This window comes from Notechis scutatus, chromosome 1 (assembly GCF_049901735.1).
Source record: "Notechis scutatus isolate UNSWTSFEM ecotype Mainland chromosome 1, rNotScu1.2, whole genome shotgun sequence".
Classification (NCBI taxonomy): Eukaryota; Metazoa; Chordata; class Lepidosauria; order Squamata; family Elapidae; genus Notechis; species Notechis scutatus.
The window spans coordinates 238,697,740-238,713,209 of NC_142009.1; the positions used below are offsets into that span (position 1 = coordinate 238,697,740).

The 15,470-nt window shown below is 39.2% G+C and overlaps 1 protein-coding gene across 15 annotated transcripts in view; it reads left to right on the forward strand.

Annotated features, from left to right (window-relative positions):
- Positions 1-15,470, forward strand: part of BRSK2 (BR serine/threonine kinase 2) — a 466,168-nt gene that overhangs the window by 222,564 nt on the left and 228,134 nt on the right. For 14 of the 15 annotated variants that reach the window (XM_087950842.1, XM_087950844.1, XM_087950851.1 and 11 more), the window contains exon 2: positions 12,454-12,548. In XM_087950842.1, coding sequence (XP_087806968.1) covers positions 12,454-12,548 — 95 coding nt within the window. Of the gene's footprint in view, positions 1-9,917; positions 10,065-12,453; positions 12,549-15,470 lie in introns of those variants that run through there. The other variant, XM_087950850.1, reaches the window with a different exon arrangement.

The window sequence follows — 15,470 nt, forward strand, 5'->3', positions numbered from 1 at the left end:
TATTCTGTTTCCCTTGTGTTCTCCAATATTATAGTGGTTATTTATTTACTCATGTCCAAAGACTGCTGGCTACCATTTAGTTACTTCATTATTTTTGGAGTATTTATAATTTGTTTTTCAAATTCACAACTGAGCTGCTTGAATACTTGACAACACATGAAAAGATTACCTAATAATAAGAAACTATAAAACGGCACACTACTGATACCCTGAGGCAGAAAGCTACTTGAAATACAAAGTCTAAATAATATGTAGTGGGGTTTGCTTTTTATTTTTATTTTTTTTAGTACTGAAAATAATTCAGTCTAGAAACTAGGCAAACCTTCTTAAGAAGCCAACTGCAAACAGCTGCAAAGGCCTATTTGAGATGCTTGTTTATGTTCAAAGCTCTAGAAATGTTAAGGTAGGCCTTCAAGAAGACTTTACCACTGAAGAAGCTTCATGTGGAAGAGGATGGAGATGTAGTTATCTGTGAATATAAATGCTTAAAGCCAGCTTTTTAATATATCTGGATATAGGCAAGAACCTATACAATGAAACAAAAAGTAAGACCACATTCGTTATATGTGGTCTCAGTCAATGAGTAACAGAAGTTAACTTATCAAGAAGAGAACCAACTTAGATCTAAGGAGAAACTTTCTGACACAAAGTACAGTTAATCAGTGGAAGGGCTTGCCTCTAGAATCCGTGGGTACTCCATCACTATATGTGATGACCCGTAGTCTCTCAAAATAACCCAAAACCCAAAACATATATTAAAGTCCGGTAAGGCCTTCAACTTAACTTCACTGTTTTATTTGGCACAGTTTAAAGTCACAAAAGTAAATAATGAGGCAAACAGAAAACCAAAACAAACTGCATTGATGAGAGTTCCGAAGCTAACTAATCATAAACTCCAGGAAAATAACCGAGAAAAGTCCATGGGAAGAACGCCAACAAAGATAAACCTCTTTCAAGTTCAATACTAAAATTGACTCCTGCAAATTCTAACTGCGCAGTTGCAAACTTATATACATAGCTCCTACCTGCAAGCCACGAGGAGGATCATGGTAATCTCCTCTTGAATAGACCTCGCTTTTCCCTGATCCTCTCCTCCCTGCGTGACCTAGGATGGATAGGGGATGGGCCTGGATCCTCTTCTGACTGCTCAGCCGGCCTCTGCCCTTCCCCAGCGTCCTCCACCACCTCTGGAGCCACACTCCCACTCCTTGTTGGCTGTTCCTCCTCTTCCTCAGAGTCAGTCTCCACCAGGGGCATGACACTACAGGTTTTTAAGAAGAGATTGGATAGCCATTGGTCTGAATAGTTTAGAGTCTCCTGCTTAATCAGGAGGTTGGATCAGAAGATTCCTTCCAACTCTGTTATTCTGTTAATACCTAGGCACTCTGTGTGAATCTCTTGTTGCTTCTTGTTGTCTATGGAGATTCTCAGTCATCCAGGTGATAGTTGTCCCAAACGTGATTTTTTTTCAGGAGGCAACTGGACTTTCTTGTTTTTCTTTGACGACATTTCGCTTCTCATCCCAGAAGCTTCTTCAACTCTGACCAGATGGTGGGGAATGAAAGGATTTATATTCCTTGCAGGCAGCTGGTCATTTGCATTTTTAGAGAGTCATTGAGGCCACTTGGAGGCCACTATCTGAGTCCTCAGGGTCACCTGAGTAGTGCAAATGTGTGTGGAACCTTCTTCACTGCAGGATGTTTTCTGCCCTGTGTCCCTCCACATCTTCAAAAGAAAATCCAGAAAATCCAGTTGCCTCCTGAAAAGGAACCTTTGGGACAACCATGACCTGGATGACCGAGAATCTCCATAGACATTTGAGAAACAACAAGAGATTAACGCAGATCAATGTCTCCATAAACATTTACCAGTAGCTATGCACTTTGGGATGGACACTCTTCGAATGATGCAGGAATTGCAGACTACAGATACCATTTGCACTTCAGTTTGAGATGCAGGCAATACAGCCTCATCCCCAACAGCCTACACCTGTCTTCAGCAGTGAAGGGACACAGGCCAGAAAACATCCTGCAGCCAAGAAGGGTCCACACTCATTTGCACTACTCCCCGAGGACACAGATAAACCTCCCAGTGGTCTCAATGACTCTCTAAAAGAATGCAAATGACCAGCTACCTGCAAGGAATATAAATCTTTCCATTCCCCACCATCCAGTCACAGCTGAAGAAGCTTCTTGGATGAGAAATGAAATGTCTTCAAAGAAGAACAAAAAAATAGTCCAATTGTTTCTCAAATATTTCCAAAGACCTTGCATTTCAGTAAGCTAAAGGGGATCGTGTAAGAGTACGGTCTGATTTGTATGCCTATACATAATTCTTCTCTACTGACAATGATTCTGGGTTTGGTTGTCATAATACTTTGATCCACATTTCAGTTAGAACACTACATAGAGAGGAGGCTTATATGCTGATTGTGCAAAGTTTGAGGTAAAGCACAGTTTCAGCTGTTGAGATCCTTCTAATCAAAAGAAGGCTAATGAGGAATGAATGCTAAGGATCATATCAGCATCGCCAAGTGTAAAGTACAAAACAGAAATGTGCTACAGGAAATCCTTACTCAAAGAAGAAAGTTACCTTGGTTCTGTCTGCTTGGAAAAAAACCTCAAAGGCAGACATGGGAGTAGGTAAAGGGGGGTGAGTGTAAATTAACACAGAGCAAGTGAACAGGACTGAAACATCAATTAAAAGAAAATGAGAGGTGTAATCTCCCTGGTATGTCCTTTTCTCCCATGATTTTTTTTTCTTTTGCACTGCATCAATACTGTTCAGTTGATCACTAGACCAAAGCAGCACAGCAGGGCTTGTTATACAGATGTGACCTAATTACACTTGCATGTTTCTCAAAGATAGCTTACCAAAGAAAGACAGTCAGGGGGTTCTCTCTTCTCTCCTGTCACCTCTCTTCTACCTGAGAGGATGGATTAATGAGCCTTGGGGGAAAAAAACCTTACAGATAGACTTTGATTCCTCCATTCTTTAGTGATTAGGGTGGGTAGACAGGACTTCATTGTGGAACTCAATTCTGATAAGAGTTGTGCTGTTTTTTTTTCCTCAGAGGTTAAAGCTGGTCCAGTGTGATTAAAAATTATAGGTTCCTCCAGAAGTGTGTGTGAGTGTGTGTGTGCTTTGCTACGAAACTATGCGATCGGGTTTAGTGTTTGGGGAGGAAAATAAGGAGGAAAAATTCTGCCTCTGCCTACCAGCATCCATTGGTATTCATCTGGCTAGCGTCCTGTCAGTGTGTGAGAGAATTGAGGGCTGTTTGTAAAAATGAAACAGTATTTGCTGTGTCAGCGAGAAGGGGACAGCAAGGAGCCTGGGCGTGGCTTAGCTCAACTGTTCTGTACTAAAGCTGGTTGCTGCTGTGAAACTGAAACTCCTCTCCTCTGCTTGTGTTTTGCATTTGGAACCTATTTCTTTTCAGGTGGGGAGGGGAATAGAACTCCTTAGCATCAGAGCATGTTAATAATATACAAAATACTAATGCTCTGTTGGTCATTTCAAAAATTCCTTTCTTAGTGAGCACCTAGAAGCCACGAGGAACATACATGGTAAATTTCAAGTTTGTGGGCTTTACGGTTCTGGAGATTTTGTGACACTGCATGAATGGTATTTTGCTTTTATATATATAGATAAAAATAAACAATTTCATAAACAGCTCATCAGTCTGGAACCCACATTACATATCTGATATTAACACAGTTGAGAAAATCCAGAAATATTTCACAAGAAGAGTTCTCCACTCCTCTACTTGTTGCAGAATACCTTATGCCACCAGACTTGAAATTCTAGACCTAGAAAACCTAGAACTACGCCGCCTTCAGTCCGATCTAAGTATAGTGTATAAAATTATACATTGCAATGTCCTACCAGTCAATGAATACTTCAGCTTCAACCATAACAACACAACAGCAAACAATAGATAAAAACTCAAGGTTAATCGCACCAAACTTGATTGCAGGAAATACGACTTCAGCAACAGAGTGGTCAATGTCTGGAATACTCTACCTGACTCTGTGGTGTCTTCCCCAAACCCCAAAAACTTTAACCTTAGACTGTCTACTATTGACCTCACCCTTTTCCTAAGAGGTCTGTAGGGGGCATGAATAAGCGCACCAACGTGCCTACCGTCCCTGTCCTATTGTTTCTTTTCTTTTATTTTCTTTTATTATTTTTCTTATATGTATCCATGTATTCATAACTATGTTTTTACTTATACCTATTATCTTGTAAGCAATTGACAAAAATAAATAAATTAAATAAATAAAAATAAAAATTTGCACTGGCAATAGCAATAACTTTAGTAAAAATAACAGTATCCTGCAGTGCTTGGTGAACATGCATGATGTGTTAGTTAACGTGTATGATCTGCTTTTCTTATAGTTTACTCTTGTTTTTTGTATATCATATGTATTTAGCTGTAGCTTCTGAATGCTCTTCAAGGGTACCCCCATGGAGAACACATTGCAGTAGTCCAGACATGAGATGACTAGGGCTTGAGAGATTGAGCACAGGGACTCCTGATCCAGGAAAGGCTGCAACTAGTTTTGGGTGAAAAAGCTCTCTTAGCTGTGACTGCTGTTTAAGTAGGAGTCGCGAATCTACAAAAAACCCCAAGTTGTGGACCAGATCTGTCTGGGGTAGTGCCACCCCATCCAAAACTAAAGATGTTAAAGTCCTCGATCTTGACACTCCATGCATCTATAGCTTCACACTCTTGCCAGGCAGGGTTCAACCGAATCAGATGTATTGTTCTGTGCTAACTCAGAATTTTTCAACCCTTTCATAGCTTTTCATACCCTTCCATGCCAGGGACTTTTATGGAATCCTCTTCCTTTATGTATGTGCAGAAGTGTAGCTCCTGTTTTCCCCTCAAAGGCTGTCCTCGAAGTTCACCCAGAAACTGCAGTTCACAGAAAATGTAGCAGCTTTTATGTTTATTGAACAGTCTCAATATTGCCATGTTACACTGCTGTAAGAGCAACTGATGGGTTACTATAGTTTCTCCTTTCAGTAAAAGATACTATGCTGGCTGGAAAATTCTGGGAGTTGAAATTCACAAGTCTTAAAGTTGCCAAGTTTGGGAACCCCTGATCTAAGATATTACATTTCCCAGGTAAATTCTGTCTACCCAGAACTCAGAAGCATCTAGTGAAGGTCTTCTCCTATCACAAAATATGTTGGGACGGGTCTCCAAATCAGCCATTCTCTGTGGGAATATTCCCTATTTTGGAAGATTTGCCTTGCTTATTCAAGACAAAGGTGGCCCTGCTTCTTCTAGCCTTCCAAGGGCTAGTGAAGACTTGGCCCTTTGGAAAGAAATAATTCCTACCCGTAGCATGTACCAAGAAGATTGGCTATTGTTGTAGCTGCTACACTGATATTTATTACACTTTCAGGTCTTTATTTTCCTTTAAAAAGCACTGGAAAATATATACAATCAATCCATACTTTTTTGTACTGCCTCTTCATACAGCTGGGACAAAGCCTTTCCAAAAAAATATTGAAACTTGAAATATAGATTACATACCATCATCAGAAGAAGTGATCAGAACAAGAGGTTTGAGGGAGACAGGATAAGAGAAGGAGAATATGGGGGTGGAGTCAAGAGAGGAATTAGCCTAGAGTCATTATGTTTCCACATGCGATCCAAGTCCATTAACGCTTATCTAGCACCCATTTAGTGCTGATTGTTAACTGATTTGATTCTTGTGTATAAGCATGAGCAATAAATCAGCTTAACTGGAACTTAATATGCGGTCCTGATTCTTCCCATCTGACAGTGAGGTCATAATTTTCTCTTCCCCCAACAGGAGCTTGGTTTTGCTGAAAGCCAGATCTACTGTATATGCTATTGCCACAATATTTCATTTCCCCCCAATGTCCTGTGGTTGTTGGGTTTTGTTTTGCCCTGTCTAGATTGCTTTTTTGATAAGCAAGTGTGAAAGGTTGGTTGGGTTTCAGTGACTAGCTATAGTAATCTTAGAATTAGCTCTTTTGTCCTTCCACGACACTGAAAGAAGCCTTTCAGGTTGATTTTAAGCAAGCTGTTAAGTCTGAAATCAGCTTGATTTGTGTCTGTTTTCTAGAGTGAAGGGTGGTAAGTGAAGAGAGCTTGCACATGTGTACCTATGCCTGCAATGGAAAGGGAATTAACTGAAGGCCACCAATTCCTCTGCCTTTATCTATCTATTGTTTTCAGCTTAGGCAGAGTATGTAAGAATTCAAGTAAGGCACCAAACTGCTTGGTTAGATAAGTCTGTAATTAAAGTTGATATTCAGCTTAAGAACAATTATTACAAACATTCCCAAGAACAGCCTGTTATATTGGCATGGATGAGCCAGTGGTTAAAATTGCCTCATTAAAATGTGGAACACTTTCATTAGTCCATTAAAGAAATTTGATCTATCCTTGTGTACAGTTAGAAACAACAACATATATTTTGGGTATCACTTGATAACAGGCTATAATCTTATGCAAAATAATTATAGCTAACAGTTCCTTTAGGGAAACAAACATTGGCTTAATTAGAAGACAAAAGTAGTTCATCCTATTGGTTTTAATGTACAATGGAATTCTTGATTTCTATGGCTATAATGACTTTAAATTTATAAAAAGGATAACAGTTAACCCAAAGGATAATTATGGTATATTGCTGAACATTCAGACAAAACAGTAATGTTAAAGCATATTATCATTCCTTAATTTTCTTCCCTATATTAAATTCCATTGTAATGTTGGTAATAATGCTTGCTTTAACATCAGATTTAATATTCCTTTTCAAAATTCTTTGGGAGAATTAATCAATCCTTGTAGAGTCCCTTGGAGACAAGTAAGTAAACATTATTATCCATATACAATGAGAGAGTTTAAGTCATTAAGTGCTGAAATTTGGTTCCTTGTTAGCATACATTTGGAGAGTATTTTCTGAAAGCATTCCCTATAGTGACAGGAAGCTTATTTCACCATCTATGACAATGTGCTATTATCTGGCAGCTTTATATTTGTGATTTGAGAATGCTCTGATAGACCCTGTAGGCAGCCTTTCCAAGTGTGATGACTTAGACCAGTGGTTTTCAACCTGTGGTCTGTGGACCCCGGGGAGGAGGGGGGCGTGATGTCATCACAGGGGATCTGTGAAGGAGATCTTAAAGAAATGTAATGATTTAAATATTAAGTCTTGGTGGTCCATGGCCATAAAAGGTATTTAAAGGGGATCCATGGTGAAGAAAAAGTTTAGAATCCAACTTCCATACAAATCTTGGGAATTGTTCCAACACTTATGAGCTATAGAAGACTTCTCTCCCCATCTCTTATTTATATTTACACAAATGCACATACTGTCAAACAATTTATGTAGGACTGTCAGAAAGCTATCCCAGAAGTTTTGGATCACCAGATAGCCAAAGCCACTCTTATGTGTACATTTTTAAAAAATAGCTTCATTTGAGGCTTGGAAAAAAATGTGAGAACAGTTTGTATGTGATGTACAATATAGGAATTAATCGATATGACTGTTGGGAATAAAAAGAAAGAAATTGTCATGTATTAGGTGCAGTCTATCTTTCAGCATTTACCTCCAGAATGTGAGCCAGCTCACTAGCCTTCATATTGAAAGATTATGCCTCTTCTTCAATGCATTTACAGAGCAAACAGAATGTAAGTTACAACTTGAAACATGCTTATTTTGCAGGAATAATTTCCCTAAATGAATATGTAGGATCTGTTTATTAACTTCCAGAGTGTACTCTCTCCCAGTAATGCCCTATATCTTTTTAAGTATCTATGTGTAGGCGTATTTACCATCTATAGAATTTGTCAGGGTGCCATTAACAGGTGCATCTCCTGAATATTTCCTCCTGGTGTTTTGTTCTTGAGCCAATCTTTCCTTTTCTGCTATCTTGGGATTTATTTCTTTTGGTAGAAAAGACCCAAAAGCTCTCATCAGGTTTTTATTAAAAATGAAAAGATGATGTTAGCTTCACTTTTGTCATCCTGTCCTCCTCCTCCCACACCCACACCATCTTTTCTTTCCTGACCTAAAATTATAAGCTTTGCATCTAGTGAAACTCAGTGTTTTGAGATCAAAGGAAACTTATCGACTAAGCTAATGTTGGCACAGGGGAGGTATATATATTTTCTGTCCCAGATAACAGATGTTTCTTCAGCCTTGCTCTTGGGTATGTGGGAGATGACAGGAGGATATGCCATCTAGATCATTGAGGGTTTGGAGGGGGGGGGAGATAACAAAGAAAATATACAGTATTTAGGTGTTAATCAGAAAAAAAAAGTAGTGGCATAGTTGATATGTAAAGAAGTTAAGAATTAATCAGTCTAAATAACTCATTTTTCAAGTTTGACAACTTTAAGATATGTGGACAATGCTGCCTGTGGAATTCTGGAAAAAGTCCACACACCTTAAAGTTACCAAGGTTGAAAACCATTGATCTAAATATTATAACATTGGGAGTGTTCAAAACAGAACGATGCTGCACTTAGTGTTGGTGATTTGTAATTCAATTTCTAGAGTTAGTTAAGTCAGAAAAACGAACACTTGATCAATTTAGTCTATAGCAAGATAAGTATATCTGAGAAAGCAATAACAATTTAGAAATGTTATTCTCATTAAACTATGTAAGTAAGTAAGTAAGTTTCTATCAAAATAAATATTTAAGTGAATTGACCTGATAATTTTGTGAACATTATAATGAAATAAAAATGAAGTCCTGAATTGCAAAACGATAACAGTTTCAGCACCGAGTAAATTTGATCCTTGAATTGTTTCTAAAAAGAAACTCAAACGTATTGAGGAGTTAAGAAATACATTTTAAAACCAGGATGCATATTGATAGAATTGGGGAGCTGTGTGGTATCTCAGAGTTCATATGCTGTATATTCCAAAGTGATGATATCAGATTATTTTAAGACTTCATAGAGTAGCTGCTCTTATAGAAATGAATACAATGAAAGTTTATGGAAAGTAGCAATTGTTATAGAGTACGTTGAGATCTAAGTAATGATTATTGATTTGAACAATAATGGTTAATGGTTTTGACAGTCTAGAGTTGCATTACAGAGCCCAAACCTCTCTGAGTCTAAATCATCACAGTCTTCCACTCCTAAGCAATTCTGTGAAGAGATTATCATGTTCTTTTTTCAAACTGATGCATCCTAACAGGACACTAAACAGCTGAAATACAAAGCTGCACTCTTAAGATTGTACATTCCACAACAGAGAAATGAAGGCAAAGGTCTTCAGGGAGAGGAAGATAAAAGGGCCGAGTTGACATGAACGCTACAGTAAATTATCCAGTTTAGGGTCTGGGGTTATTTATTTTTGTAAGAAATGTATATCCTTTCTCTGTCCCAGGGGTGAAATTCAAAAAATTTCCCTACCGGTTCTGTGGGCCTGGCTTGGTATAATAGTAATAGCAACCAGGGGTGATTTTTTTACCAATTCAAATCGTCCCTACCACCAGTGGTGGGATTCAATTTTTTTTTACTACCGGTTCTGTAGGCGTGGCTTGGTGGGCGTGGCAGAGGAAGGATACTGTAAAATATCCAGTCAGAGGTAGAATTTGCCGGTTCTCCGAACTACTCATTTCCGCTACCGGTTCTCCAGAACTGGTCAGAACCTGCTGAATAACCACCTCTGCCTACCACCTCTCCTGAGGTGGGCCGAGGTGTTGAATTTCACCTCTCTCCTCCAACTTGAACAATTGCAGTTCTGGGTGGTTTACCTATGAAGGAAAGGAAGATGTAATAAACAAAAAGAAATACATTCAATTAAAGTTAAGACAAATCCTTAGTAGATCATCTGTTACCTTCCTCCACACAGTGACTCCCATCATCCTGGCCCCAACAGCCAAGGGAAAAAGGCAGGTTTTAATGTCTTTCTGTATGCTGGAAGAGAGGTGTGATCCTTCCAAAGATTGTGTGCCTTCTGGATCCCATCAGATGGCATTGTCTCAAGAAGGGACCTGAAGAGTGTCCACCTTGACAGAATGAGTGAGCAGGCAGACATCCTTCAGGAGAGGTGTTGATGGTGTTGGTGATTTTTTTTTTTTTTCATTCTCTCACTCAATTTATTCCTGCTTTGAAATTTATCAAGATCTGGTCCTAAGAGTCAAGTTCTGGATCATGTGCACAGCTACCAGAATTTGAGTTCCAGAATTTCCCACAATTGACATTTGCTGTCTTTGCTAATTCAGCTCTTGCAAAAAGTGCCTTCCTGTAGTGACAGCTTTGTAGGGAGGCTGCAGTTATGAACAGAGTTACAGGAGTGTTGCCTTTATGGCCCCTTCAAGCAATGGCATAAAAATAATAATAATAATAATAACCTAATTCACTGCCAGCAGTTCAAAGTGTTCATGAGTGCCCCCTGCCGATGAGCCTTAGTTGTTTTCTGCTCACGGAATCAGTGCAGTTGTTATTTGAACAGCTGAAATTACACTGGACTATGAAAAGAAAAAAAAATCCCTGGCATTTATTCTTCTTCCTTCTTTGGCATTGTCTCCAAATTCTGGCTATAATTCTCAAATTACCTTAAGACACCTACCTATCCAAAATAATAATCTTAATAATCCAAGAGTTTATTATGGTGGTGGTGTTTCTTTAAAAAAAAAAGAGAATAGATTATATTTTAAAGAGTTGAGTTTTTTTTAAGGTTCCCTAGAATAGAATATCCATTTCTATTTGGGAGGAAACAAAATTTATTTATTTGATAATTTTATTTGCCACCCATCACACTATGGGGCTACTCTGAGAGATTTGCAGCAATAAAAGAAAAAAGAAAAAAGAAAACATAACAATAGCAAAGGAATAAAACAATAAAAAATAAACAATGGAAGTACAATAATATGAAATTAAAGAAAATGGGCCCAGGGGGAGCAGGACGCGGAGGGGAACAGTAGATTCAGTTAATTAATCCAGTAGCCACTCCCAATGAGGTACTTCGCTATTGGGTCCCCAGGTCAACCAGTAGAGCCAGGTTTTCAGGGCCTTGTGGAAGGATAGGAGCAGTGGTGGGATTCTACCAGTTTACCTACCAGTTCTGTGATCGTGCACTTCGTGCGTGTGCATGCGCCCACAGCTTTCCAAACACCAGCTGAGGCTCTGCCATGCCAATCAGCTGAGAGGGTAAAGAACAGGAAAGTGCAGGAGCGGGTGGGATGACTGATCCTGCACTTTTCTCTTCTTTCTCCTCTCAACTGATTGTTAGAGCTTTTTTTTACTACTGGTTCAGGTGAACCGGTAGCGATTTTTGCTCCCGGTTCGGTCGAACCAGGCCGAACCGGTAGCATTTCATCACTGAATAAGAGGGTGGGTGCAAATCTCATGCCAGAGGGCAGGATGTTTCAGAGGGCTGGTGCTACCACAGAGAAGGTTCTTCTCCTGGATCCCATCACTTGGAGTTCTTTGACCGATGGGATCTTCAGCAAGTTTCCTCTGCCAGCATGTGTAGGGCAGGCTTGTCCTAACAGGATGGGATTGTTCATCAAGTAATCTAGACCTATGCCATGGAAGTCTTTAAAGGTTATAACCAACACCTTGAACTGCAACCAGAATCAAACTGTTAGCCAATGTAGCTCATGAACATGGGTCATTCAATGGACCCAAAGACTGCTCATGCTGCTATATTTTAAACATTGCAGTAATCCAGAGGAGTAATCCATTTGAATTTTTATCCTAAGTCTTAGGAGAACACTGATTCAATTTTTCTGATGCAGAAAAAAAATGGCAATGTACACTGATGTTTTGTATCTCTAAATAACTCCTCTGCATCTAGGTGCCCTGAATTAGCTAGGTTGTTCTTTTGAAAGACATCTGTAGGCTTAAATAGATAAATACAGGATGCTAAGACGGGGGCTTTCTTACAAATTATGGATGATGGAAATAATTATGCAATTTTGTTGATAATTGGAGCTCTTGAAAACCAAGATAAAGAATGAGTTGATCCTCCCTATATAATTAAACTTTAATTGTTTAATAAAATGTCCTGCAGATTGAATTCAGTATGACTTGCTTTCAAATAAAGATGCCAAACTTACTTTTAATATGCACTAAACAATTTGTTAGATATTCCAATATTATTACCTGTTTCAAGCTTTTATCATAGATTAAGAAAATATATGTAGACCCAAATACTGTAATTTAGACACTCCAGTATTCTGATTGATCTAGTAGATTAGGGAAAATTAAACTGCATAAACTCTAGGAAAAGTTAAATGTGGCACTTATACTTTTGATTCTGCAGGACACATTTTAAATGTATCCATTATTGTGTGAGGAAGCAGGGCCAATAAAAGTGTGTGTGTGTGTGTGTGTGTGTGTGTGTGTGTGTACACTCAAGACATTTGAATAAGATGCAGTTGTCAACAGCCGTATAAGTGAATATGCCTCTAACCAATGTTCTTTCTCTTTCTATTCCGCAGGACTTGTGAAGTTGGGAGTTCATTGTGTAACATGTCAAAAGGTCGCTATAAAAATTGTCAACAGGGAGAAGCTCAGTGAATCGGTGCTAATGAAGGTAATTTTCCAAAGGGAGATCTGGGGGGAAAAAGAGAAGCAGTTGGCTCAGTGATTTTTGTTCTTTGCAAAATTAATATCTTTAATTAAATTTAACAAACATTCTTGTCAGTGCTGACATTGTGCATTGCATAATAATGCCTCTATAGAGAGGAGATAGCAAACTGAAATTTAAAAGGATAGTGTATTTCTCTGGTTTGATTAAGACCAAAAGAAATAACATCTAATCATCCCACAATAATTGACTGTGAAAATATTAGTTATAAAGTTATCCTTTATTGCAGGAGCGGATTCCTTTTCCTTGCTTTAGAGATCTGAAATTAGATGTTTGATTAGCCAGAGACTTTCACTTTGAGAAGACCTGGCTAGATCGCTCTCTGTTAACTTTATCATGAGGGTGGAGGGGAGGCTTGGTTGTCTTACCTGTTGTAGGTGCCTCATAGACCCTGTTGAATTTCAAACAGAGAGTTGTCCCATGTTATTTTATGATTCAACTAAGGCCTTAGACTCTTCTTGGAAAGAGAGGATGACTATGGCTTTGGATCAGATTGTGTGGAGACCTCTTGGTTTTCATAGGAATTCTGAGAAATGAAATGGTATGAGATCCAAGAGCACTATTAGAGGAAAACAAAGAGGGAATCCATCCAAGTACAGGTAAACATCTTTAAGGATTACATTATGGTGATAAGAGCAGCAAACAATTATTATTTTTCAGGTCTTTTTTTATAAATTTCCAAAAGAGAGGCCTGTTTGGTGTGACCCAATCTCTTATAAGTAAAGAGGAATCAAGTCAGGCTTTATAGGTCTCCTGGGAGAATTGTCCGAAACATTTGTTGGATTAAGTCACTTGCATTTGCTTGGAACTGGATCTCTTCTGTGCAGCTCCCATAGAATTATGTTATACTTAGTTAACAAGGAAATATTAATCCTGCTACTCCTAATGAAATGGACAGGATCCTTGGGTTTTGAACTCTGATCTTGTGTTTTAGATCCATGTCCCTCCTGGTTGCTCAAGGCTTCCCAGGAGATGGCAGGTGATTGGGTCCTTGTGTTGGTGAATGCTTCTGGAGAAAGAGGACAGTTTTGCCAACTTCAAAGAAAGCAGTGATCTGCGCTTCTTAGGAAGCCAATGAAACTGGACAGCTTTCGTCCAGTTTTCAACCCTCCCTCAGAGAAGGTTGTTGAAAAGATGGTAATCTTACAGTGCCAGAGAACCCTGGAGGGAGTGGGTTATTTGGATCTCATTTCAGTCATATTTTCATATTTCACACTGAATACTCAAAGGCATGAATCACATTTGTTAATGACCTTTGGCAGGCTTGGTATGTGGGTGGTATGTCCAGCCTAGCCCTTCTGGAACATGGTATACCAGCATAAGGAGATTGGGAGTGGGAGGCACAGGTTTTGGTGGGTCTCCTACATAAAACTTCATTTTGGCCAGCAGAGGCACCATGGGCTAGTCCTTTGATATTTCCTGGATGGCCCCCGTGGGCCAGATCTAAGCACCCCACAGGCCGCATCCGGGCCGTGGGCCTTGACTTTGACACCCCTGCTTTAGAGCCACTTGGATCTGGAGATTTTCCATGCTTGACTCTGGATAGAATGGCACAGACTATGATACAACTGATAAGCAATGAATGTCTTCTTGGATTCACAGTTTGGGTTTAAGGAGCAAATGTTTGTCATAGCCAGAATGTCATTTGTAAACATTCATTATATGTCTGCTACCAGGTTGAAAGACTCTGGTCATGATCACTCACATCTTAGTCACAACTCAGTTGGACTATTGCAGTAGGGTGATCCTTGAAGAGGATTAGAAAGGTGCAGCTAGTTCAGAATGCAGCTTCTGTAGGCTTCCAGGTGCCATTCAAGATGCTAGCTATCACCCGTAAAGCCTAGGTGGCACAGGCTCAGATTGTTTGTAGGACTCTCTGCCTTTGATTCTGCTTGTCCCATCAGATCAAGTTAGGCACGTTCTGAATCCTTTCTCTGAAACAATGACCTCTATCAGGAATCAAGAGACATGCCTTCTTTGTCACAGTGCCTACACTATGGAACAGCATCCCCCTGGCATGAACCTAATCTGTTAGCCTGACCTTGAAAAACCTCAGGCATTAGGCCAGATATCTATTGAGCACTGTGTGTAAGGCTGGAGTTATTTCTTTTCAGACAGACTACTAGAAGCCTCAGTTGCACTATATTGTTTATGTGTGTTTAATTATTTTGTTTTTCCCACAACTGAATCCAAAGCATTACCCAATGCTTTTCAAATATAGGATATCTGAGAGGGCTTCAGTGTCACCCTAGGGCAAGGGTGTCAAACCTGCTTGCATCGCAGGCCATATCGTGATGTATCGCAATGTTTTTTTTGCCTTTGCGGAATCGGGGTGGGCGTGGCCTGTGCAGGCTGTATCTGGCCCACAGGCCGCCAGTTTGACAGGCCTGAAATAGATGCATTCTATTCTATCACAGTGCTAGATGCAATTGCAGAAGTGTGAGAGATGATTTAAAAAAGCATTTTGTTGTTGACATGTTGACTGTTTCATAACTACCATACAAGGAGGGAGGGTAGATATAAGAGCATTTGTTCATCAGTAAAATCATGCTCTACATGTGGATGCAGCTATGTGCATGAGAAAACAACTAATGGAACAACATTTGTATCTTTTTTATGTGAAAGAAAGCGTGTTTGCCATTTGTCATTTCTATAAATACTACAAGTGTCTGTTTAAAAATCTGTGACAGATTGGAGCAAATTTTGATGTTCATTCAATAGATTAACAAATTAAACATTGCAGTTTTATTTCTTGTTGGGACGACTCTCTATTGTTCAATTTGGGGTAGAAAGATATTTTGGTTTTGGTTTTAATGAAGAGAAGTATTCAAAATTGACTTTTTCATACTTGTAAATTAATATGGTCCA